This window comes from Marmota monax, unplaced genomic scaffold (genome assembly GCF_021218885.2).
Source record: "Marmota monax isolate L192 unplaced genomic scaffold, Marmota_monax_Labrador192_F-V1.1 WCK01_AAM20220418_F8-fsc00002, whole genome shotgun sequence".
NCBI classification, from domain to species: Eukaryota; Metazoa; Chordata; class Mammalia; order Rodentia; family Sciuridae; genus Marmota; species Marmota monax.
In genome coordinates this window covers 15,272,833-15,299,447 of record NW_026693571.1, presented here as the reverse complement: position 1 = coordinate 15,299,447, position 26,615 = coordinate 15,272,833, and the positions used below count along the sequence as shown (strand labels likewise).

General features: G+C 38.4%; 1 protein-coding gene across 2 annotated transcripts in view; it reads left to right on the top strand.

Annotated features, from left to right (window-relative positions):
• Positions 1 to 26,615, top strand: part of Nfkb1 (nuclear factor kappa B subunit 1) — a 126,271-nt gene that overhangs the window by 31,432 nt on the left and 68,224 nt on the right. For both annotated transcript variants that reach the window (XM_046458762.2, XM_046458761.2), the window contains exon 5: positions 2,640 to 2,738. In XM_046458762.2, the coding sequence (XP_046314718.1) occupies positions 2,640 to 2,738 (99 nt within the window). The remainder of the gene's footprint in view (positions 1 to 2,639; positions 2,739 to 26,615) is intronic.

Below are 26,615 nucleotides of genomic sequence, written 5' to 3'. Positions count from 1 at the left end.
TCCAGCATCCAGAAAAATTCTGTTTGTAAAATTTAGTAATCCATGAAACTGTTAAGCCAACTAAAATTTTTCTGCACACCAAAGTATTTTTTAAATACCTATTTTTATAAGGATAGCACTATAATAAATTTTTAACATATAATTCCTTCTTGGGGCGCAATGATCACAAAGAAAAATTGGACATTTATGATTTGTTTGAAGAGTTAATGTCATTCCAGAATTCAAAACAATTCATTATGTGTGACTATATAAAAACTCATGTGAGTAAAGCAATGTGTTTGTTTATCAAAGTGGTATTGTTTTGATATCTGACTACAGTGAAAGTAAGCAGGTTGTGTTTAAGTCAGGCTTTCTGACTGGATGAATGTAGCCCTGCCTTTGAGGTCAGTGACTCATTTTGAGCAAATGGAGTTACTGAGATGAATGGCTGTGGATTGGCAAATCTTTAATCTCAGAAATTTAGAATCACAAATATATCTAGACAATACATTTGAAAACATCTATCTTCCTGAAATAAAAATTATAAATTTCCATCCTCAAGTTACAAATTGCTTTTCGTTGATCTTTAGATGCTCTTTTGCTACTAAGAATAATATCTTTTAAGTGTCTTTAAAATTACAAAGCCTTGACTATTTACTTATAGTCAATTTGATACCTCTGTCAATAAGAAAAAATGTATATGTATATATTTTTTCAACTGCCCCAAGGGAACTTTATGATTAAAGATAATAAATTATTTTTTTATTATTATTTTTTAAAGTTAGAAAATGTTCTTTTTCTTTGGGGCCTTTGTGGTACAGGTTTTCCCCTGCTCTGATGGTGATGAGTCATAGCATAGACTACTAATCTTCAGAATACCCAGTTCTGTTGTGCTTTTATTTGGTGTTAATTATCTAATACAGTTTTAAAAGTGAATTTGTGTTTGAATTGATTAGCAGTCAAGTAAATATCTATCTTCATGGTTAACCAGTTCTGGAGACTAACTGAAGTACATGCTCTTATTTTCTCATGCTTTTAGAAATCTTATTACGGTTGCTTCCAAAAGATGTAGAGCTGAATTTGTAGTTCATTTTTTAATTTGAATTTTGTGAGAAGTGAAACAGATGAATTGTCCCTAAAAACTCACCTTGAAGGCTCTACCGGTATTCAGGTTTGGGGTCTCCTATGGAACCATATGGAGGAGTTGCTTTAGGTCTTACTTTGATGAGTTGAGTATCCCATGTAGGCCTTGAGGACTTTCCCAGACTAGGGAATTTATTTTGGGCCTTTCTCATCTAAGGACCAATTTTCTTTGGAAATCAGGAAGTCCTCAGAGAATTTAGAGACAGTTGCAGATGCAATTGTAGAGATTTAAGTAAGTGCAAGGCACTGGACCACTTAAAGATTGTAAGACCCTAGTAGACATAATGAACTGTAGTACAGTCTATGGAGACAAAGATTTTACTTTGGTCCATGAGCTCAAAGTCATTAAAACCTTCATGTTGGCTGCAGATCTGTAATGTGTGAGTACGTAAGGCAGAAACCCTCACCAGCAAATAGTGAGCATGGGAGTTCCTGATGACTAATGATCAACACTTGAGTATGAGGCACCTGCCCCACAATAAAAGTAATGAAAGATGAAGATGTTTCTTAAATTATGGCAGCAAATTGTTCTTTTCATTGAAAGGTGAAATCGAAAAAGAAAAACCCATACAGTTGAGTTATTATATAGTCATAAACAACTAACACTACCATCAATTGAATTATTCATTTTAAAGCTGAGTGTTTCAGAAAATACAATGAAATATTTCTTAATATTTGCATACTTTTCTTTTTCTCTGTGTATGAACATGTGTAAATATAGTTAAGTTACTTTTATAAATTACAAACTGTTACAACTGGAGACATTAAAGATGGTCTAGCACAGTCTTCTCATATGTACAGATGGAAAAACATGGCACTTAGGTATTTATCAGTCCCCAATAATTCACATAGAAAAGGCTTTCAGCTGACACTTTATTGATTAACCACATCTGTAAAATTTCTTGATCAGATAGTATAAGGAACTATCTGGTTTTGGATTCATTCAAGTCAGTTAGTATTCAAGCTTGAGCTCAATTACATGAATAATCATAAAATAAAAGATCTGATCTTCTGAATGGGAGAGAGAAGCCCACCAGATGCAGAGTGTAGCATAAAGTGTGTTCTACAATACTGATGCAATCAATATTTGTGTCATCCTTCACTCCAAACAAAATGTAGTCAGAGCAGATAAAGGAATTCCTTTAAGTAACAATCAAAGAAGCATAACTTACTAAATATGGCAAAGTTCAGAGCTTGGCAGCAGCAATTTGAAATGAATGTCTAATTCAGACAAGCCATAGCACATCACATTCAAAAGCTTGAACTCCAGAACTTCACTGTCCGCATCTGTGCAGCAGGGGAGGAGAACCCAGGTGCCACATCTCAGTGCACAGGTACCAGTTAATATGGTAGTCATGATAATTTGGGGAAAGTAATTTTCATTTCCCATGTTCTCATTGTTTCATATTTTTTTTAATGTGGTACACATGAACATTAGAAATTTGTGAGTAACTTTGTTTCTCTCATTTTTAGTAAGTATTTCTCAAAACTTATTGGCTGTGTATTCACCTTTGCAGAGAGGATTTCGTTTCCGTTATGTTTGTGAAGGCCCATCCCATGGCGGACTTCCTGGTGCATCTAGTGAGAAGAACAAGAAGTCCTACCCTCAGGTCAAAGTAAGTTTGTAGTATCCTACTATGTGGATTCTCAAAGATTCAATTTTCTAGGAGCAAAACCAAAGAATTGCTTTAAATGAGTACAATTTGCCTTTGCCCCTAAGCAGATGTGTTCACATGAGTATTATAATTTTTAAAGAGCAATTTGTCTCATAGCAATAAAAGTGACAGGTTTTCAAACTTTGCCAGCATTTCCATTAAATAATAAAATCTTTTTAGCCTCAGCTAAGAAATTTTTATTAATGCTTGATCATCTTAAAAAGTTCCTATATTGCTTACTCTCTGAAACCTTAATAAGATTTTGAAACAAATGCTTGATTTGGGCTCTGTACAGATTTACGGGAAATAAACAGGTAATGAGTATATGGATTGTATAGGATGTCATTTAAGATCACGAGTTCAGATTCAGACAGTGTGACAAGCTATGTAGGATTTGAATAGGTTTACTCAACCCTTCTAAACCTCATTATCCTAATGTGTAAAAATACAGAAATATTCATAAGGTCTTCTAGGGATTGAATGAGGAATTATATATAAGTACTCTATTGAAAACTTGAAAGTCCCCCACACCCTATCTGTGCAGTACAGTCATGTGTGTTGGCCCTTCTTGGAATGCTTGGCTTCGTGATATGTTGGTGGGGTGCTTGGGTGCTCCTTTGCCATCTTCATGCTCTTCTGTTGTTAGGTGAATTAATGGAGAATGTCTTTCTCTAAGTTAGGTTGAGTTTGATTTTTATAATATGGTGCCATGTTTCATAAATTGACTGAGGATAGTTTTGTCAGTCAACAATTGGAGTTCAGTCATTTATAAAAGTTTTTATATATTCAGTAATTCAAAACCTAGACAAAAAGTTACCAACACTCTCCCCAGTAGGAGTGTGCATCCTTTCAATTTTTTTGTTGGTATGTTTTTGTTAGTAGATGTTCAACAGAGCTGTCCCTCAGCAAAATTGCAGTGTCAGGGAATTTATCTTTGGTTTTACCAGCCTTGGATTCTGTTTCTTTCCTTTTCTTATATCTATCTCACTTCTAGGCCCAGGCCTTTCTAATTTCTTATCATTGTTCTATAACAAAAGAAAAAGCATTGTGATGCTACTCTTTACCTTTCAAGTGAAACTCACCCATGGTCATGTCTTCATTTTGAGACTTTTAGCTCTAGTTATGGAATGAAAGGTGTTTTCCCTGTTAAAGGTAATTAGACAGGGAAATGCAGTGTCTTGAGTCCTCAGAAGGAGGCTGCAGTTGCATTACTCCAGATTCAGGACCAACAGGCGAAGATAGATCAATGGATGGATGGATAGATAGGAAGGGAGGGAGGGAGGAAGGTATAGTCCCCATGGCAAAATATAGACTCAGAGATGCTGGCAGCATGGCTCATTCTAAGTCCAGAAGCCTCAGAACCAGAGAAGATGGTGGTGTGACAGTCCAAGATGGTAGGCTTGAGAAACAAGGGGTAGGGGGAAGATTGCTGGTATAAGTCTTGGAGTCCAAAGGCTGAGGATCCTGGAGTTCTGATGTCCAAGAGCAGAAGAGGAGTATCCTACCTTCTGAGGGCTGGGTACAGAATTTTCTCTCTGCCTTTTTCTCCTTGGTGCCTGCCAACATTAAGGGCAGATCTTCCCCTCAGTTCATTGACTCACATGCCAAGCTCTTCTGGAAACACCCTGACAGATACACCCAGAAATAATTCTGTCCTAGCTCTCTAGGCATCTCTTAGTCCATTCAAGTTAACACCAAAAATGAACCATTACAACAGTCGTGGCTTCAACCCTTTACCACCTGGGTGAAAAATCAGGAGCATAGGGGGCTGGAGCTGGAGGTCAGTGGTAGAACACTTGCCTAGCATGTGTTAGGCACTGGGTTCGATCCGCAGCACCACACAAAAAATAAATAAATTTTTTTTTAAAATGAGGAACACCAATAAAAAAAGGAATTAGAATCTATTCAGCACCAACAATTTGCCAGGTGTGTGACACCCAATATCACTTTTAATATTCATAACTACCCTAGTGGATAAAAATGTGTAATGCCTGTGAGGAAACTAAAGCTCGAAGAGAGGAAGTAACTGGCTTTTCTCACAGGACCAGAGGTTCTTCATCCTATAGAGGACTGTTTCGCACTGAGCCTCTTATTTAGAATGTGCACACTTGAGGTTGTGGAGGCAGGAAGACAAGGGGCCGGGACATGGGAGGACAGTGATGAAATAAGGCATGGAGAATGGGAATTGGAGAAAAGACGGGAGAGAGAGGCCGGGGTAGGTAGGGGAAGTATGCTCAGTACCAGAAAGTCCCATCCAGCACTCTTTAACACACGTGTCTGTCCCGTTTGTCACACACGTGTGTGTTTATGTATATGTACAGCTGAAGGGTAATTGAAGTCAGCCCTGATACTGATGATAACTACGTAAGAATTATAAGAATTAATGTTATGAGAAAAGCTATAAAGTCCTGTACAGTTTTATGAGCTTTTTACTTCTCTGGCTCCAGTATTTTGTGGCTAAGTAACATTCTTGGTACTAACAAATACGTGGCATTAACTTTGTTAATGATCATCATGATGTCTGAATAAGGAAGAAATACATAAATCTGAAATGTTCTGTATCCTGTGGTGACTGTATACCTAAAAGTTAATGTAAAAGTTCTGTTGACTGTCTGTTATAAACTTATAGAGGAGAAAGGGGAAGTGGGGGCAGGGGTTCCATCCACCTGCATGAACAACAGGAACATCTATGGATGGTGCTTTCAGGTCAGGGGAGGTCTTATGAGAGTGCCACATGCACACCCCCAGAATCCATTCCTGCAGGAGCCTCAGAAGGAAGGCATTTACATTTATTGGAGAGAAATTGGGGAGCCATATTTAGTAAGTGCACTTGTTCAGGTTTGAAGGTAAAAATGTCATGGGCCCTGCCTTTCCCTCACCTGCAGTCTCTCTCCCCCTCCAGCCTCACTCCCTGCCTCTGTGAAGCACCACCACCTTCCTTGGAGAGGTACCCAGGAAGGCTGGTGGTTCTTGTGTGTTCAATCCTGTGGAGGCTTCACCAAGGGTCAGGGGCCAACATGAAAGTTCTGGAACTGACTGGCTTGGGAGCTGCACAAACTAAACTGCACTTTATAGAACATGTAAATATATAACCCATGTGGGTGACTCACTGATGCCTAGATTTGATGCCTCAAGTTAAACCATTTTAGAACCAACTCTAGGGCCTTACCCAGGTCCTTTATTTTCTACTGGAATTGTGCCCCATTCATAAAACTCTGTTGCAGATAAGTGGGGTGCAAGCTAGGCTTAGACACCCTCTTGCCATGTTAACATTGTTTCTAGAACTTGGGCTACTGTACTATGTGGTGGTATGTATGTTTCTTTCACGTAGCTGAGAGAAAGAATCCCATTTAGCTTTCTAATGTTGCATGCAAGTATTTCATATTCTTTTTACTAAATATTTTAAATTATAAAATATTTCAAGCAATGGCTGGGGTTGTGGCTCAGTGGTAGAGTGCTCGCCTAGCACGTGTGAGGCTCTGGGTTCCATCCTCAGCGCCACATACTAAATAAATAGCTAAAATAAAGGTATTGTGTCCAACTACAACTAAAAAAAGTAAATATTAAAAAAATATTTCAAGCAAAAAGGATATTTAAAAACTAACAACAGCTATCTTATGCCACATTGTAGACTTAATAGATATGAACATTTACCTGTATTTATTGCTTCTCTCTCTAACAAAACATAATTGCATCTAAGGCCCCACCCATCTATTACTTGTCCTCCTTCCTTTTCCGTAGGTTAACTACTCTATGAACTTCTGAGTTATTTTTTTTTTAATATTTTTACTACCTAAGCATACATTGATAAATATTGGCATTTTGAAGAAAATTAATTTTTGCTAGCATCAACTCAAAATTTCGATTATATATGATGGCTTCTTTTTGGGCCAGATGAGTATTAAAACTGGATCCCACTGAAGACTAAACAGTTCTTGCTTTGATCCTACTGATTCCTCTTTATTATCTGGATTAAAAACAGTTTCCTTCACTGTGTGGAGTTTATGCTAACTCTTAAAGCAAAAAATAATAACCAGGAAAAAAATCTAGAGAAAGAAACTATGCAGACTAACTCTTATAGCTTTCCCTATTTTAAGAGGTTTTCCTGTTGTTAAACATGTAATATTCTATTATATTGTCCTATAAAGCTTCGCTTTAATGTTTACTCAGGTCTTATTTCATCATGGAACTCCTAATGGGGGAGGCTGGCAGAAGAGCAGGAGAACCTCCTCTAGGCCAAGCTTGTCCCTGCCTGTCTTTGACTCAGCAAGGAGTGCCAGGGGAGACTCATCGCCCTCTATTTCCCGAAAGTTGTGCATAAAAAAGTTTAAACAAAACTGCCTTCCTTTTTACAGAGGTGGAATGAGGCCAAGTAGAGTAGCCCCGTGGGGCTTCAGAAACTAATCTCACTCCCATTCTCCGCCTCTGTGACATCCTCCTGCTTGCCTCACTGTGCAAAACACACATCAACAGCGGTGATTTTGTTTCCAAGATGCAAATAGCTAACACTTGGAATTCTTATTTTCTCTTTTGTTATAAATATCAAATAACAAGGGACTTGAAACAACTTATATGTACTTATAAGTGTACTTATATTTTATCAAATATTTTCTAAAAGCTGCTTCTTACATGTTTCTTTCCCTGAATGTTTTATATTGAGCGAAAGACATATGTTGAATGTTTAGTTCAACAACAGCTTTTTTATGCCCCTTCCACCCCCCCACCCCACCCCCATATCCCCCCCGATTAAAAAGAAGATCTATTCTCAGTATCTCTTACTTAAAAATCCTGAATGTCAAGTTTCTGTCAAGGTCAAATGAAGACTGACTGATCTGCTTTGGCATTTAAGGATATCACATATCTTTGCATAACCTCCCTTTCCTTTGTATAGACTTGTCTGATTCAAGAAGTTTTCCATTCTGAGGATCTGGTTGAAAAACTAATTTTGAATAATTCAGTCTGACTCAGTTACTTAAAACACTAGGAGAGAAGATCACCAATAATCAATGCATAAGGAACATAGATCATACATTTATTAGAATTTCCATTGAGACCCTTAAGTTGTTCATTGTGTGCATATGTTAATAAGAGAAAACAATCCTACCTCTTATGTACATTATATATAACATGTACTCTGTAATTCACACAGAAAAAGATGCCTAATGAAGAGAAGGGCTTTGTAACTTGAAGTCCACAGACGCTTTAAGTGATTTCTGAGGGCCTTTGGACTCCTAAATTTATATGCAGAGTTATATATCTATGTGTATGCATTTTTTTCTGGGGGAAATGCATGTAACTTTTTAAAATCAGATTTTCAAAGACAAACATGGTTAAGAATTAATGCCATAGGGTACATGTCACTTTGACTTTTTGATAGCAGCAAATTTAAAAAAAAAAAATGATCTCTATAATGTTTCTTACCTTTTTTTCTTTTTACTTTTAAATTTTTAATATCTGCATGTTTGTATTTTCTGTCCATTTTAAGTGAGTTGAAATGCTTTAGTTTGCTCAACACAAAAGTCAATAAAGTTTCCCTTCAGTGTTCCAGTTGATAAAAAAGATATTGATAAAAAAGAAGCAAGACCAGTGCCAATAGGTGGAAAAGGTGAATAGGCTTTACTACCCTCCCCCAACACATACCGACTAAGCGTGAAGTTAACTATGATTAGGGGTTAAAGCCAAAAGAGAGAAGACGGTTATTTCACAGATATTCATTGAACACTGTGTATCAAGTATTACTCTAGGCAAGCAGACAGAACCTCCCATATATAACCACATCCTAGACTTCTACATAATATTTCTTTTAACTAGTTCAGGAGTTTGCATTTGGCTCCTAGAACAAAATATTACCTTGTCAAATGTTTTTGAACATAGCCCTCTAAATCAAAATCACCATTATAAACTGGAGAAAGCTGCTCCTTAAGAGAAACTTTACTACAGATCATAACTATGAAAATTAACCCTCATAAATTATTAGGAGATCCACAGCCTTCTTGAATTTGTGAATTGTCTGAATTTTAAATTTGTGGTTTATCAGTACTGCCTTGGTGACCTTCTGTTGGCTGTTTGCATTTTTTTTGCCTCTATGTTTCCCCGAATATGATTGTTCCTGGGATCATTGTTTAATCTGAAGCAATTTTCTTCGGATGGCTTGTACTAAACCCAGTGGTCTTCATTTGAAGATTACATAGTGTCTCGCTATTCTATTCAGCAATCCTGTTTTTATTAAGTTGCATACAGGTAGTTCTTTTCAATAAGGTAAGGTGGCTACACAGAAGCACTAAGGTCCTCAAATGTCTGCTGCTGCGTCCCCCACTGGAGACAACTTGTTTTTCAACCCATCTGCAGATCTAGAGGTGATGCTGAAGCTTTCCTGTGGTCTCCATCCTTTCTCCCACTCTGGTGGAATCTTCCTCTGGTGGATTCCAGAGCAGAGTCCTTCAGCCCACCTTCCCTTCCTTGAAGTCTCCCGGAGGTGAGCTGGAAGATGCATGCAGACTTGCACAGATAGTGCCTTTCACCTTTAGGTCCCCATCCACCCCACAGAATGATTATTTACAACATCCCATTTAATCTCAAGGGCAATTCACTGAGAGAGCTTCTGTGATCCTCCTTTTATCAATGAGGAAATGGAAGCCTGGAGCAAGTGAGGAAGCCCCCCGCCCCAATCTCCAGCCTCCAGCCTTTGGGGGATGCAACCTGAGGTTTTCATTCAGGCAGTATGAGATAAGAGCCCACCCACACTCTTACATACCATAGAACACTATTAATTATCATAATATTAATGATTTGTCTCTTGCAGGGTGTCTTTTAAATTTGTGGTTCTCAATCATGGTGTGTATCAGAATCATCCAAAAATATTTCTACAGAGACACCTAGGACATACTCTACATGTGCTGAACCACACTAGAGTCCTGTAATTCTGTGATAACTTCTAAGGACTAGGATTATTATATAATGATGACATATAACCACAGATCATTAAAGAGACTAATCATGACATAACCATGAAATAGAATGGTGTTTTTAAAAAAATAGTAATTATAAACACTCCAAATATGACATTGAAAACTGCTTATAATCTAACACTAAGGAAAAAAGCAGGATTCCAAATTAGTTACATTAGTATTTTTTTAAAAAAAGAGCTTTTATTTTAAGAGCTTTTTTCTTAAAAAAAAAAATCACATGGGTGCACCTTTAGCTGATTTACCCATGAATTAAATTAGTTGAGTGACATCGGACTCTGCCTTGAGTGTCAGGACGTTATACTGAAGGGAGAAAAATGTGAAGCACACTCAATAGCTATGCTTACCAGCTGTTTTAGTTGAGGGTGAGAGATGATGGAGATGTAGAGCTATATACACTGATTTCGTCACAAGATCCACAGGACAGTGCAGTCTGGTCTGTGGACAGCACTTTTAGGGTTAAAGCATTGGCTTTGACATCAGTTGGTTGAGGGCCAGGCATACTATTGATTCTTGGTTTTGCCATTTTATTAGCAGTGTTACTAAACTTGGCTAAATCTTAGCTTCCTTATCTGCAAAATTGACAAAAACGAAATCTCCTTCATGGGATATATGTGTAAATTGAATAGTCAGTGCATGGTATATAGTAAGCACTTAAAAATGACGGCTGTTTCTGTTTTTATGTACCCAAATACACTAATGTGAATATTGAAAGAGAGCTTTATTGATTGATTTATGGATTCATGGAACTATCTGAAAGTTATACCATATCACTAATTTCTTACTTTCAGAAGTAGCACATGATGTCTTAGGAAAATCTCACAGGTAGCCGGAGGCTAGAAAGGAATTTATAAATTCTTATTATATTCTTCAACTGTGTTCTCTTATGCACTATACATATGCTAATTTCAACAAGTATTATGTTATTGTCCTAGGGCTGCCATAACAAATTACACAACCTGGGTCCTTTTTTTTTTTTTTTTTTTTACTAGAGCATCATAATTATATATAGAATTTGTATTCATTTTGATGAAACAATAGGTGCAAGAAATTTGATTTCCATCCTCATCCCCCCTCTTTTCCATCCCTCCTCCCCTTCCTGTTCCCTCTCTTCTGTTCTGTTGATCTTCCTTTCACTCCTTTATCTATTTATGTTTGATTGGTGTTTTCTACACACACACACACACACACACACATACACACATATTGATTTTCTGAGTCTGGCTCTTGATTTTCTGAGTCTGGCTTGTTTCACTTAACATGATTTTCTCCATTTCTATCTCTATTTCCATTTCCCAGAAATTGCTATTATTTCATTTTTTTGTGGCTGAGTAAAACTCCATTGTGTATATATACAATTTCATGATCCATTCATCTGTCAATGGTCATCTGGGTTGATTCCATAATTTGGCTACTGTGAATTGTGCTGCTATAAACATTGAGGTGGCTGACTCACTGTAGTATGCTGATTTTAGTTCTTTTGGATAAGTACTAAGGAGTGGGATAACTGAGTGGTAGTTCCATTGCTAGTTTTTTAAGGACTCTCCACACTGCTTTCCAGAGTGCTTATTTCATTTATAGTCCCACCAGCAATGTGGGACTTGCTGGTACTTTTCCTCCACATCTTCTTCAGCATTTATTATTGTTTGTGTTCTTCATACTTGTCATTCTGATTGGAATTAGATGAAATCTTAGTGGAATTTTGATTTGCATTTTCCGGATGACTAGAGATGTTGAACATTTTTTCATATATTTTCTGTTCATTGTATTTCCTCTTTTGAGAAGTTTCTGTTTAGTTCTTTGGCTCATTTATTAATTGGGTTATTTGATTTGTTTGGCATTAAGATTTTTGAGTTCTTTATATATTATGGATATTAATCACCTGTACGAAGAAAGCTGGCAAAGATTTTCTCCCATTCTGTAGGCTCTCTCTCTTCACTTGTTCCTTTGATGTACAGAGCTTTTTCGTTTGATGGCATCCCGCTTATTGATTCTTGCTTTTATTTCCTAAACTTTATGAATTGTATTGAGCAAGTCATTGCCTGTACCTACATGATGGAGTGTTGACCCCTTTAAAGCAACAGAAATTCATTCTTTCACAGTTCTGGAGGCTCTAGGTCCACCCTCACGTCAACAGGGCCATGTTCCTTCTGTGGACCCTAGGGAAACTTACTTCCTTGCCTGTTTCCAGTTCCTGATGGTTGCTAGCAGTCCTTGGCATTCTTTGTCTGTATCACTCCAATTTCTGCCTCTATTTTCATGCGGTTGTTTTCTCTCTGTGTGTCTATTCAAATCTCCTTCTTTCTCTTACAAAGACACCAACCAATGTTTGGGGGATGGGGGCACCATAATTCAGTAAGACCTCACCTTAAATAATTACATCTGCAAAGAATCCACATCCAAGTAAGGTCACATTCTAGAGTTCCAAGTGGACATGAATTTAGGGGGACACTATTCAACCCATTACAAGTGCATACTGGTATTGAGCTGATAAACCATTAGTCCTGAAGGTATGGATAATGCTTATTTCAGCCCCATGACATACTCAGTAAGAAATTTACATGTATCCATGTGGTGTTCCCTTGTATGTCATTTTTATTTATTTAGGAAGTAGTAGAAAATCTTTTTAAGTTACAGGGGTTTGCCAGTTTTACCAGTATTTTATTCTATTTAAGAAAAAGAAATCCCAACGCTATTTCCTCATTGAGTCAATGATGGGTGCTAGTAAATGTCTGACAACTAGCTCAGGTAGGAGCCCTACACACATACACACCCCTACACATGTACACAACCTGATTTATAACACCTGTCAATTTTCTTGCATATTTAATTTTAAGATATTAGTGTGAATTTAAGTGGCTTGCAAAATTCCTGAAAATGTAACCTTTGACCCTTTTGAGCTGGTCAAGCTATTTCCAACATACCACTGCAAGATTTCATAAAGAAAACAGATATGAGATTGCATCCTAGATATTAACCCAATGATCAGTAGTCAAATCAAGAGAAGATAATAAATTACTTCCTATAGGGTTCTGTTCTGATGTGTTACATAATGTAATTACCAAGGACTTTGTAGGATCTGAGTAAACCAATTAAGTTGCTGAAGTGGAGACATCTGTTGTAGAGTAGTTAAAAAGAGCTGTGGTTTAGTGGGCAAAACACCATACTTGAAAGCAAAAGCTAGATCTTACTCCAGATTGTGCCACTTGCAGACTGTGTGATCTTCAACCACTTGCTTAATCTCTTCAAACTTTATTTTCCTCATGTATAAGTGGAAAATAAAAATATCTACCTTGCAGGAAGAGTCTAGGAATAAGTGAGTAATTTACATGCAATCAACTAGCATAGTTCTTGGCATGCATATAGCATTAGATGTTCATTCAGGACATATTTATATTTTTAATTTTTAAAAATCATGAAGAATGCCTGAAATGTGATTGTTAGTTCCATAAGAGCAAGGAATTTCGTCTGTTTAATCTCCAGCACCTGGAATGATGACTAGTGTATACAAGGTAGCCAGTGGCTGTTTGCATATTGAATAAATGCTCAGTGGGCAGAAAGCAGTGAGAATCCTCTTCCTATAAGCAGCACTGCTTCTGCCATGATGTGACTAAGGAAGAAACAGATAGCATGATATGATTATACCAGGTTGTAACTGGCAGCAGCACGAGTCTTCAGCCAGGCCCCCAGGCTCTCTCCAGGTGTGCTCCATGTGCTCCCATCTCCCCAGCCTTCTTTTCCTGTTCCTCTCCAACCTTACTTGACTTGTAGTGAGGACGGCCATGTCTTAGTCCCAACTCAGACCCTACAACTCAGGTCTTAGACATATCACCAAACCTTTTCTGGGTTGAAATGGCCTTTTCTGCCTCCATTTTTCAATCCATTGGAAAAATGATAAGCTGAGATAAAAACCAACAAGGAGACATAGTTGTTTAAAAAAGTGAAAATTCCTGGGGAAGAACTAAGTGACTTCTAACTCCACTAAATTCAGAGCTGAAATTATACAGTTTGGCTTCTGTGGTATGGGCTTCACCTGCAGCTGGGAAGGTGGCCCTCGTGGCAGCTCTAGGCTCACCTGGAGAGCACCTGTATTATATGTCCAAATGCAGCAAAGAGTCTGCTTTCCTGGAAGCTGAAAAGAGAGGTTTGAGAGACCTGAGACTGGTGTGTCTAGGTTCTGGTTGGTCTGGGTTGTTTGGCGACCCACCTCTCAAAGTAACACTAGAGATAGGGAACGTGGGGCCAAGTGACTTCCTTAACAGACATTCCTAGGCTTTACCCCTGATTCTTGAAGTGGGCTTAGCTGCACCATAAACATGTGGGCTGAATTGGGTTGTGTGTTCCAAGCAAGAGATCCGTGTACTGGTAAAATTCAGAAGTAACATCAAATGATTTCTCTCTCCCACAGTCTCCTAAGACTTCCAAACCTTTTTCGTTACTGGTTGTGTGATCCTGTTCTTCCTCTCTGGAAAACATCTTCTTGGTGCTATCCCCAATGCATGACTTCTTTCTTTTTTCTTTTTTTAAGTAAGAACTAGTTTTTAATTTATTTACAAGTATCACCTGCATTTAACAAAAATTCAAGTAATTACAAAGAATAGTGAAAAGCAACTTTCCCTTTTATCCAAAATCCCTGTCTTCCCTGGAGAGAGATGCACCATTACAAATCTCTTGAGTAGGCTTCCAAAAATACTCCACACATTTACAAGCTTGCATGCATATGTGTATTCTTGTAAGCACAGGTGTATTATATGTCCAAATGCATACCAAACATAAACAGTAGGCATATGTATATGTACCTAAATTTTATAAACGTATAAAATATTCCATCCCGTGATTCTTTCACTTAATGGATTTTAAACATTCTTTAGAATCTCAGAGACATCTAGGGAGGTGAGATTGCAAAGTGATTAATAGAAACCTCAAAAGGCAGGCTACCCTGGGTTCAGATTCAGCTCTGCCCTCTTACTAGCTGTGTAGCCTTGGGCAAGTTGCTTAACTACTCTGTGCCTCTGTAAAAAAAAAAAAAAAAAAAAAAAAAACAGCATCTACCTCACAGTATTGTTGTGAAGATGAAATGAATAGTATTGTAAAGAGCAGTGCCTGTCCCATGGTAAGGGTTCTGCCAGGTTTGAATATCTATCCTATTCTTCATAATGACTGTGTGTCATTTCATTGATCATATACAGCTTCTCATTGCTGCTTTTGTGCACAACATCTTTGCCAGCCTCTGAATCCGTCTCCTCTTCTCTCTTTATCACGGACATGCTCCAAAGGCCTGTCATGATAATCCTGCTTGAACCCGGTCTTTATGATTTTTGAACACATTTTGTCATTTAGTTGCCTTTTACTATCCATCAAACTTTCCTTTTATAAATGTTCCTTATTTCTTATGAATTCTTTTTTTGTTTATTGGGTTTTTAATTTTTTATTTATTTTTTTGTTTGTTTTGGGTACTAGGGATTGAATCTATGGGTACTTAACCACTGAGCCATATCCCCAGCCTTTTTATTGATTGATTGATTGATTGATTGATTGATTGATTGAGACAGGGTCTTGCTAAGTTTCTTAGGGCCTCACTAAGTTGCTGAGGCTGGCTTGGAACTTGCAATGCTCCTGCCTCAGCCTTCCAAGCCACTGGGATTCCAGACATGCACCACTGTACCCACAAATTCCAGTTTTTCCCCCCTGGCTTTATTTTCAGCCCTTTGTCATTTCATTTACTTCTTGTGTATTTTCATGATGTCTTTCTCAGTGCAACTACTTCTTCAGAAGGTCTGCCCTGATTTGCCCTCATTTGATCAGCTGGTACAGGTGACCTTTTAGTGTCCCTCCATAATGGGCCACAATACCCTTGCATGTCTCATTGCTGTGAGCCTCCTATTGCCTCAGTTACTTATACTCCTGTCTCCTCATCTCTAGATTGTATTTCTTGAGGGCAGGAACCATGTCTTATGCTTCATTATATCATCTCCAGCTGGTAGATGTACAATAAATGTTTGCTGAATTAAATTGAAGTCCTTTTCATTCTTTGGGCACTCAATTATTATTGCCTCAATGAGTAATAGAAATCACATGAAACATGTTATGCTGTTTCCACTTGTCATTTATTGAACTCTTACTGTGTACCAGGTGTTGCATAATTCTCATACAACTCTGCAAGGGAAATCTTATTATCTCTTTTTTTTTTTTTTTTAGTTTTTAAAGTAGATGTAATTTATTTAAAAAATGTTAATGTTAACCATTGAATTTATCTTTACCAAGAAATGCAAAATTAGCAAAAGGTAGGATAATGTTTCATAGTCTAAGCATTTTTTTTCTTTTTTTTTTTTTTTAGTTTTTTATTGTTGGTTGTTCAAAACATTACATAGTTCTTGATATATCATATTTCACACTTTGATTCAAGTGGGTTATGAGCTCCCATTTTTACCCCATATACAGATTGCAGAATCACATCAGTTACACATCCATTGATTTACATATTGCCATACTAGTGTCTGTTGTGTTCTGCTGCCTTTCCTATCCTCTACTATCCCCCCTCCCCTCCCCTCCCCTCCCCTCTTCTCTCTCTGCCCCCTCTACTGACATTCATTTGTCCCCCTTGTATTTTTTTCCCTTTCCCCTCACTTCCTCTTGTATGTACTTTTGTATCAAAACTCTGAGGGTCTCCTTCCATTTCCATGCAGTTTCCCTTCTCTCTCCCTTTCCCTCCCACCTCTCATCCCTGTTTAATGTTAATCTTCTTCTCATGCTCTTCGACCCTACTCTGTTCTTAGTTACTCTCCTTATATCAAAGAAGACATTTGGCATTTGTTTTTTAGGGATTGGCTAGCTTCACTTAGCAATTTTTAGTTTAAGAAACAAGCTCGATGGATAACTTAACTAAAAGCAGTTTTTCTTTCTTCATTTCCTTCCTCTCATGGTTTTATGCTATCTATCTATCTATCTATCTATACCAAACATAAACAGTAAGTATATGTATGTGTACCTAAATTTTATAAATGTATAAAATATTCCATATATGTGTATATGTATGTGTGTGTACATATATATATATCACAGTTTCATATTTGGGAGCATTTCCTATTTCAGATTTTTAAATTAGAATGGAAAACTGATAAAATCTATGCAGATATTCCCAAATCCAAAATACTTCAAAATCTGAACCATTTCTACTCCCAGGCATTTCACATAAATGTGATCATGGATTCTCTTGTTACTCAAGATACTGTAAGCCATTTGTCATATTCATTACGATTCCTAAATATTCCTCGTCTTGGCCAGTGGGAGCCTTCCATCTCACAGGAGCCAGCAGCTTAGATACAGAGGCCCAAGTACTTCTTACCTCCACAGTAGTTCTCCCTGTAAACCCACCCAGTTGCTGTGTGGCTTAAGAAGCTAGCTCCCTTGCCTTTTTGATGTGCCCCACCCATTTTTTAGTGCTTTCTTATTTCTGAAACCATGAGCTGTTCTGTGTTCACCCTCTACTTTCCCTGCCCAGTTCCGGAATATCATTCATCTCTCCAAGAAGCCCTCATTCCTTTTGGCAGAAAAATTTCTTCTAGACTCTTTCATTAGAACTAGAAAACTGATTTTTTTTTTCACATCCCCAGCCTTATTTTGTATTTTATTTACAGACAGGGTCTTACAGAGTTGCTTAGTGACTCGCTTTTGCTGAGGCTGGCTTTGAACTCAGGATCCTCCTATCTCAACCTCCTGGGCCACTGAGATTTCAGGTGTGTGCCACCACCCCTGACTAGGAAGTTGATTTTTTTTTAAGAGTCTCAGACTCATACTCTAATCCACATCACTAATTCCATCCCAACACCACAGGCTTCTTCCTGCCCGTTCCCCATCCCATATTTGCATCTTTCTTATATAGTGAAAAACCCTATTGCCAGTGATGGCAGTGTACTCACTCATTTGCTGAGTCCTGTAATATACACAAACAAAAATATTAATAGAAACGTTGTGGGCTGGGGTTGTGGCTCAGCGGTAGAGCACTCGCCTCGCATGTGCGAGACCCTGGGTTCGATCCTCAGCACCACATAAAAATATATGAATAAAAAAAAAGTATTGTGTCCAATGGCAAATAAAAAATAAATATTATTACCTTATATACAGAGATATGATAAATTGTGGTATAAAGGTGTATTAAGAATTGTAATGCAAAAAAATAAAATAATAATAATAAAAAAAGAAAGGTTGTATAGTTTTAGAATTACTGTGCCAGTACCAATTCTAGCTACAAATTTACTAAATACAATTCGAAATTTCTTTGCAGTTCTTTTGGCCAAATATATTCAGGATATTCAGAGTAATGTTCTTTTGTATTATTTTTTTTTCCTTCTAGGTAATTAGATTTTCATTAAGCTACAGAGTTAAGCCAGATCTTTGTGTCAAGTTTTAGGAATTTTCTCATTCCTATTGATTTAATTTTATTTTTGAATATAGCATTTATTAGTCTCACATAATTTTTCATTTATGTGAGTTTCACTAGACCCTTTCTAAATTATTATAAAGTCAAGTTGTTTTATTACTTTTAAAAATAGGAAAATAAAACCCAGCAGGCAGAGCCTTGATTTAAAGTGCATCCTGAATGGTTATTTCAGGAACCTGAACTCATCCACACCCAGAATGTTCCTTTGTAGGTTTCAGAGCCTCCTTGTTGGCCTTTCTGCCTCGCCTTTGTGTAGCATGTAGTTATCCAGTGCACACCACCTGCCAGACACAGTGCTGGCCTCTATGGTCACACACTTGAATGTGATCAGCTCTCTGCCCCAGGGAATTGCTGGAAGAGAGGGAGGGAGGGAGGGAGGGGGAGGGAGAGAGAGAGAGAGAGAGAGAGAGAGAGAGAGTGTGTATGTGTGTGTGTGTTGGGGAGAGCTGGGGGAAATGCATCTTCCTAAGATCACTCCCCAACTAGGTGGTCCTTCCCCCTCTTGGCCATGGGGTGTACCACAACTTAGTGAGGCTCTAAGAAACTTCGCGAGACCCTGTCTCAATTAAAAAAAAAAAAAAGACTGGGGATGTGGATCAGAGGTTAAGTACCCATAGATTCAATCTAGAAAGAAAAACTGTTTTCAGTTAAGTTATTCATCAATGTGAGGTGATAGATCACATCACCTATCACACTGTCTTCTGGGACAGGCTTTCTAAAATAGTGAGATGGCAAGATGCGGGAGATCACTGTTTTGCAACTTCAGAGATTAGCTGTATGTCCCATGCTGGTGACATACAACCTGAGGGACATTCCCAGTGATGAACCCTAGGGATCTATTTACCCCACTATTTTAATTTACTTCCTCAATCTTGAGCCCTTTTAAGGTTCTTACCAAATTTTCAAGTGACATAAAGTGATAGATAGCAAATAATTTAAATTTAAATTAATCTTAAAAAGCTGGGACAAAGTGCCAAATTCTTAGGTAATGACGTTTAAAAAGAGATCCAGAAGACAAATTACCACAAGTACAGGGTGGGAGAGATGATTTAGCAGCAGTGCATGCAAAAAGATCTAGGAGTTAACGATAGACTCACCGTGAGCCAGTAAGACCATGTGACTGCCAAACAAGGAATTTAGGCTGCATTAATAAGAGCATAGTATGTAAGCCCATGGAGGTGGTAGTCTCTCACTCTACTGAAAGATCACACCAGGAATATGTGTCCACTGCTGGGCCCCACACTGGCAGAGATAGAAACCCGTGTGAGTCTGTTCAGAACAGCATAGTGACAGGACTTAAAATTGCTGAAATGGGGAATGGTTAATGTTATTTACAGCCTGGAGGGTTGTCTGGTTGTCTTCAACTAGTTGAATGGCTGTCATGAAAAGAAGGGTGAAATGTGCCCTGTCATCAGAGGACTGAATAGGGAGCCATGAGCAGGAGCCCTGGGAGAGCACCATTTCAATTGTCGGGGAGTCAGAGCTGCCTGCGGGTGGAATGCAGAGCATCAGGATGAGTGAGTTCATTGCCACTGCAAGGGTTCAAAAATTAACTGGAGGACTACAGGGCAGGGAGCCACCTGGGCTAAGACTCTCAGCACAGACTTACAACTAGCCAGTCAATTCAGCCTGCCTGCCTCTGTCCATCCTCTCTCCCTTCCCTCCCACCCACTTTGTCTTTAGAAAGAATTAAATAAGTCATAACTTTATAATAACAGCTAAACAAGATGTGGTTATAGGGCAGTTTAAATTCTCTGAAAAATCCCTAAAATAATGGAAGCCAGTAGCTTGAAAACCATTTTATCCAAGGCTCAAAATGTGTGACTTATTTCATATACTTATGTATTAATCTATTTATATAAGCTAAACATTAAATTACTTACCACCCGAAAGGAGTGTTGGTTTTTTTTTTTTTCCCTGGTTTAAAGTACTGTCATACTTTAAGTTACTGGCTGATGTTATCCTAGAAGTTGGTAGAAATTTTGGTGTTTCCCCCTTCCTACTTTTGTTTATATCATAGTATGCAGATGGTACAATATTTTGGTTAACCTCAGTCTGACACTTAGAGGATGATTTCTTTTTTGCCATACTAGTGTCTGGGGGTGTGAAATGACAATTAAAGTGACACCAAGAAATCAGACAAAGAAAATTTCCCAGTTCTACTCACTTGTAATTCTCCTAATTTAGTAGGGGGTTTCCAGAGGAAATCACAGGAGAATAGCTCAAATGCTCTTTATCTTATGTACTTTCCTTCTAAAGGAAAGAGCAGCTCATTGTCTTCTTCCCAGAGTAGCCCAAATTCTTATACAAGGCAGCTGTATTTACTAGGGTACAAATTAAATTCCAGACAGAAGGAGGTCTCTAAGTACTGTCAATCACGGAAAGCCTCACTGCTCCTCTAACCAGAGGCTTCTGCGAAGGAGATAGAGTAGGTTTAACAAGCAAGAAAAGTATGAGGTGACTGTATGCCTCCACCAAGAAAGAAATCAGTCATGTTTAATTCCAAATGAGTTTCATATTTAATTCCAAATGAGTTTTCAGAGTCAGAGAAATCCCTCATTATCTCAAATTAGATTTGGTTGAAAAACATTGTGGTAGCCAGGCATCATGGTGAATGCCTATACATAATTTTAGCAACTCTGGGAGCTGAGGCAGGAGGGTGGTGAAACCCTGTTTCAAAATAGATAAAATAAGTAAAAAGGGCTGGGGGTGTGGCCAAGTGGTAAAGCATCCTGGGTCAATCCCCAGTACCAAAAAAGAAAAAAAAAAAAAAAAGAATGGAAAAAGAAAAAGAAGAAAGAAAAGGAAAAGAAAAATACTGTGTTGAGGGTCAGGGATATATAGCGCAGTGGTTGTAGCTTGCCTAGTACACAGGAGGCCCTCGGTTTCATCCCCAGCATCCCACCACCACCACCACATACAAAGTATTAAGAGACTTAAAAAACATTTTAAAAGAATGGTAGAAATTTATATATTTATATTAGCAATTTCTGTTTTCAAAAAACAAATGTCAGAGTCCTAAAATATTTATTTTGGAGTTATTTCAATCACACCTAACATGTGTTTCAGTCCCTCTAATTATTTTTAAGTTATTCAAAAGGAATTTTTAAAACTTTTTTGATTAAAATTTGTTATTTTGTTGGCTTGTCTGACCCCCGCCTCCCCGCCAACTTGTATAACTGAAGCATTTCTGACATATTTCCAGAACAGACAGTTCTTTATTATCAGCATTTAATGACCCAGGGCAGGGCACTCTTTGGATTTGTTGAAAATAAACACTTTGGGTACTCAGTTTCAGCTTTGATGACAAAAGTTGAAATCTTTGCCTAACATGAAGGTTTTTCTTTGTCTCTAAATTTTGATTTTCCATGCTACCAGAGGCCCCATTACAACAGGTAATTTGAGTGTTGACTGTATGTTTTCTCAGTTTGTAATTGTGGTAAAATGTATTTAAAATGTTCTCAATTTTTCAATTAAGTTTATCTATAAGGTTTTTCCATCTCTGAAATTCTATGGTATTAAACTCTTTCCTTCCTTCCTTCTTCCCTCCTTCCTCTTTCTTTTTCTGCAGTTTGAAATTGTGATCTTTGGGTATTGTCCTTTGTGTGTCTTATATATATGACTAGGAATCATAGAATTTTAGAGCTGGAAAATATGCCATCCTACCAAAAAAAAAAAATTAAGAGGTCCACATGGCTTTGTATGGTGGCACATGCCTGTAATCCCAGCTGCTCTGGAGCCTCAGGCAGAAGGATTGCAAGTTTGAGGCCCCACCTCAAAATCTCTGCCTCAATACAAAATTTTTCAAAGGGTTAGTGATGTAGCTCAGTTGTAGAGTACCCATGGGTTCAATTCCCAGTACTGCAAAATAAATAAATAAAGTAAAATAGAGCTTTGGATATGTTTAGTGGTAGAGTGCTTGCCTAGCATGTGCATGATCCTGGCTTTAATCCACAGCAACACACACACACACACACACACACACACACACAAAATGCCCGAAGTGGCAAGGTGACTTATGAAAAATCATAGTAATAACTGGTGACTAGGACCCTGGCCACCTACTACAGCACTGAAAATTAACCCAAGTATTCTTATGTAAAAAAATCTGCAGATTCATCCAGGCCTCTAAGTAAACAAGAATATTTTTGACAAAGTTAAGCATGGCATGCCATCTTCAGGAAATGATTTGCTAACTCTAATGTATTTAGTATAAAGGGGAACATTCTCCCATTATACCATATGGAAATTTTGGACATTCTCAAATTTGAGAATTTTGAGGCAGTTAGTTTAAACCCAACTATTCAGACTCTTCATCAACATCCAAAATGCTTTCTCCAAACCTGGAATCAGACTTGAAGAAAAGTACAACTTGAGGTAGTGAAAAGTTTCCTGATTTTTCACTTCTAGATATTTTCAAATGACTCAGAAGCATAAACTGACGCTGTAGGGCTGGGACTCTTTGCCAGTGGGAGAGTGACAGCGTGTCTTGGGGACGCTGATGGGAAGCCTGCCTGTGGCTGTCCTGCCACTGTTTGCTGGCAGTGACATGTGAGGTGCATGTCCAGATGACATGGACACAGGGCCTGCAGCCCAGGCTGGGCTTCTCCTCCCACCCCCGTCTCAATTCTGCTCCATCTAGCTCCGACTCTGACTCTTTATGATCATTTTCCACCCATCCTGCCACCTTGGCCAAGCCCCAGCACAGTTAGGAAATTGTGCTTCAGGGTTGAATTCTACCTGAGAGTTAAACTTAGGAAAATTAAAGATGTTTTAGCATTCCTGCTGCCAGCCTCTCTGGAAATGAAAGTTGTTTTTCTAAGTGGAAAAGGCTAAGAGAGTACAAGGGCTTCAAAAAATAATCCTCTTGGAAATGGCTGTGCCAAGGTTAGGTGTTCCCAACTTGGATATCAAACCAGTGAGTCAGTAAAACTTCACAAGTTAATTGGCTTCATTTACTCACCTTTGCTGGGACTTTTCAGAAAGTCCTTAGGGATTCCTAGAGTCAGATGATTGAGATGAACCCCCCAGGACAGGAATGCTTCAACAGTCCTTAAAGGAAAATGGCTTGGTGGCCCTTCTGTTGGCATCCTTTCCTAATGCTGCTTGGGGCAGTTGACCACTTTTTGGCTCCCTCCTTCTTCAGTACAACCTGGAGCCAGTGCTTAGTTCTGTACACAGATATTGATTCAGCAGCTGCTGGTTCTGTGCAGAGGATTGGGGAAATAGAATTAGTATCTCTGTCCTCAGAGATCAATCAGTTGAACTGTAGCGCTAAGATAGGCCCTTAAATAGCTGAAATATAGTGATATCTTGTTTGTTGTACTCAGCCTTGTATAACCAGTAGTTTCTGCATGGGATCTGATGAGTAAAATATTTTTTGAGTGAAAGAATAAATGATCTAATAGCTCCAAGCAAAGATAAATTTCTGTGAATTAGCTAGCTGATTATAGAAGATTTGAGGGAATCAAGCACATGTGCTGAATCTTGAAGAGAAAAGTAGATGTTTGAAAGCAAAGATCTATCTAGAGACAAATCACACAAGTAGAAAAATCAGTAACAAAGCCTCAAAAATAGAAATCTCTGAGCTCAAATAGGGAATAGTGAGAGATTCTGTTGAAATGAAGAATACATGAGAGGACGGGTGGTAATAAGGCCGGAAAGATATAACAGGACAGATCATGCAAGAATGTAGACTAACCTTTTTGTGAAAATAGGGCAATAGAAGTTTTAATATATATCATAATCAGCAGTGTGCTTCAGGAATATGAATCTCATAGTTTGAGAAGGGAAAGGCCCAGGGACACCAGTTAGAAGAATTGCAGTGATTCAGCATAAGTTAAACTTAGAGTTCAAGCTAAGATGTGTAAACTATGGCAATGAGAATAAAGAGACAAATGCAGAGATTTGGGAGGTACCACTTGGTTAAAATGTAGCCATTGATTACAGAAGATAAGAAGCAGAGCAATTCAAGATGATAGGAGGGTTTCCATGCAGTTGCTTAGAAGATGGTAGTGCTATTTAACAGAGGTGAAATGGGTTTGAGAAGGAAGATGCTTAGTCCAGCCTTGGGCACAGAGTTGTAAAAGTGGTATAGATAATAAGATGTCCTGAGAGCAGATGAAATGTCAAATATGGTTAAAAGAATAGTGAGAACATGAGACTTAAATTTAGTTGTCATCCACATGGAGTAGACAGTTAAGTCCAGAGTGGGTAAGTGTCAAAGGTGTCATGGTAAATATTAGAAATGGACCACTGAGCAATCTCTGGAGAGACTTTGCCTTGGGAAGGAGAAGAGTGCCTTAGTCAAAGCAGCCAGTAATGTGAGGGGAGGTCTGAGAGAGAATGGTAACACATCCCATGCTTCAGAGACGCCAAGTGAGGTGAAAAAATAAGAAGTGACTAGTAGGTTTGGAAACTTGAAGTCAGTCATGACCTTTAAGCATTTTTTTTTAAAGAATAGGGGAATTAGTTAATTTACAAAAGGCTGCAGATGAAGTAGATGGTTCCACTTTGGTAATTAGAGACTTTCTTGCATACTTGGGAGGGAGAGAGAGAATGCTGTTCCAGCAGATATGAGCAGAATCTTTTCTCATTTCTCATTGGATCTCTCATTGGATCCGGGAAACATCAAATGAAAGAACAGGTCTTCATTTCTTGGTTAGCAGTTAGCTCCATAGGTCTCAATAGATGCTAAGCTTGAAAGTCATCCTCCTTATCAAGAAAGGGTTGTTTTTGGAATAAGAAAGGGGAGTGTGCTTGTCTGGAAATTGAGGTAAAGGATGGACTCCTCAGAGAGGAAGGAGGGAGCTGGTGATTCAAAGTCTGGAATGAGCAGTGGAGTACTTATTCCTGGAAATGAGAACAGACTTATGTTTCTCTGAATCAGGGGGGATATGTGAAATAGCAGGGTGTTTTGAGCCTCAGTAACAGTAAGGAGAAGGGAGGTTAAAGGAACTCACGCGTTGTGGGTTCTACCTTCTCATTAAAATCAGAGGATATCTCCACTGCAGATGTCTGTTAAGGCAGGAAGAGAAAAATAACAATCGCTGTCATTTATTTCATGCCTGCTTTTTATAAAGAACTGTACTAAACACTTTGTCTCCTTAATCCTCATCAAAATTCAGAAATTATGCATTTGTGTTCACATTTCAACAGATGAAAAAAACAGGTAGAAAAGGTCAAGTAACTTGCTCAGGGTCCCCAAGCTGGTAATGGAAGAGCCAGGATTTAGAACCAGGTCCATCTGATTCCAAAGCTTGTGCTCTTTATTGAAAGAGAGTCCATTGGTTTGAGATCTTGAAGTGTAGCCCTGCACCACATCATGGTAAGATCTTTTGATAAGATCTATGGTAAGATTCCTATCAGCCACATCCAGGGAGGGACACTCTCCTTTGAAGAGTGAGGGACTGTGAAATTGGGATGGACCAGAATTGTGAATCCTGGATACCTGAGGGAACTAAGACAGGCATAGAGGAAATGTGTGAGGCTAGTGCTGAGCCTCACAGGTACAAGGGAGAATGCTGCATGGGCAACAGCAGTCAGGGTGGCAAGAGGGATGTACGAGGGGTGCATGAGATCTAAGAGGAGAGCTGCTCCCTTGATATTCCAAGGGTGATGATGTAAAAGTCACCTTCCCTTCACTGCCCCACAGATGCTGGAACTCCTGTCTCTTCAAGGTTAGATTCCTCTTACCCATAGGTCATGGCAGCTACCAGAGTCCCTAGCTAGACATCCTTCCACCAGCATAGGCCAGTGTTCTGCTCTGGTGCAGGGTGGTCACAGTGTATTTTAAATCACCTGTTGAGAGGCTACTTTAGGTCTAGCCTTCTTTTTAAAGACAAGATAATAAAAGAAAGAATATAGTCTCCTTAATTTTTTTCCTAACACAACTCTATGTTTCAGTAAACTGCCTTCACTAAATAACTTTTTAAAAATATTTTTTTTTTAGTTCTAGGTGGACACATGACTTTATTTTATTTGTTTATTGTTATGTGGTGTTGAGGATGGAACCCAGTGCCTCACATGTGCGAGGTGAGCACTCTACCACTGAGCCACGACCCCAACCCCTAAATAACTTTTTAATTATGCCTTAATTATGTAATTATGTGCTCACTGAAGAATTAATTATTGAATGTCCACAATATAACAAACATTATTCCAGGAACTGGGGAATAAGAGGAGAGAGATCAATGTTTTCTTTCTTGATAGAGCCTGCAATCTAGTGGAGAAGAGAGGCAAAATTAAAACACATGAAATGTGTAGTATATTAAATGGCAATAATGTCCAGAGAAAAATAAAATAGGGAGAGGAATAAGGAATGTGGGGATGGGATGGGTGAGCGTAGGTAGGGGTACGATATCCAACAAAGCCCCCTGAGAATTGGCAGTTATGCAAAGCCTGAAGGTAGGTAAGGGATGCACAGATGTCCTG